The 864-nt window shown below is 59.7% G+C and overlaps 1 protein-coding gene across 1 annotated transcript in view; it reads left to right on the top strand.

Annotated features, from left to right (window-relative positions):
- Positions 1–97: 97 nt before the first annotated feature.
- H257_19368 (hypothetical protein) overlaps positions 98–864 on the top strand; it is a gene marked incomplete at both ends in the record, with an annotated part of 6,846 nt that continues 6,079 nt past the window's right edge. The window contains one exon of the mRNA XM_009848514.1: positions 98–791. Coding sequence (XP_009846816.1) covers positions 98–791 — 694 coding nt within the window. The remainder of the gene's footprint in view (positions 792–864) is intronic.

Raw genomic sequence — 864 nt, forward strand, 5'->3', positions numbered from 1 at the left:
CGTATTCTTACGAATCGGCTCCAACGCGCCTCTGCCCTGGGTGACCACGGCTCTGCCGCCACCATCCAGTCTCGTTCTCAGTTTGCCGCGGTCACGCATGCTGTCGCGGCCCCTGCGCCTCCTTCCACAGCTATCAGCCAGCCTGATGGCTCGTACCATGTCCTTAACGCGTTCACTATCCCGGCCTATGCCCATCATGACTGCGTCAAAATCCCCGGCAAGTCCTGCTTCTACTGTGGCGTTGCTAACCACACCCTCCCCGTGTGCCCTACTCTCAAGTCGGACTATGTCCGCAACACCATGCGTGCTGGCTTTGACCGCACAGTCTTTGACAAACACGGCTCTGCCTCTGCCAAGAAGCGCAAACGCGACGTCGACTATTCGCCGCGCCCTACCCATCGACGTCGTGACGACCGCGATGATCGCGGAGGGCCTAGTGGCCAGGGTGGTTTCAGTGGTCGTAGTGGCCCAGGTCGCGATGACCGTAACCGTGGTGGTCGTCATAACAGTGGCCACAGTGGATATGGACGTGATGACCGTGGCACTAGGGGTGGCTCTGGCGGTCGAGACCGCAGCCGTGATCGTACTGGCCGTGAAAACCGCGGTTCTGGTCGTTATGATCGTGACGCCGGCAACGCTGCTTATGATGCAGTCAACCGTGACCTTGGATGCGGTCGTCCTCAGGCTGCTACCAACTACACCATCATACCATCCTCCCTCAACCGTGTCCTCGAAAAGCCTCAACCGCCTAGCGTGCTACCCAAAGTTTTTACTACGGGCTCTGCCCCACTGTTCGACGTATTTGCATCGCCGCCGCGCCCTCCACTACCTTCGACTCTTGCGCCTGCTTCGGCTCTGCCACTG

This window comes from Aphanomyces astaci, assembly GCF_000520075.1.
Source record: "Aphanomyces astaci strain APO3 unplaced genomic scaffold supercont1.524, whole genome shotgun sequence".
Taxonomy (NCBI): Eukaryota; Oomycota; class Saprolegniomycetes; order Saprolegniales; family Verrucalvaceae; genus Aphanomyces; species Aphanomyces astaci.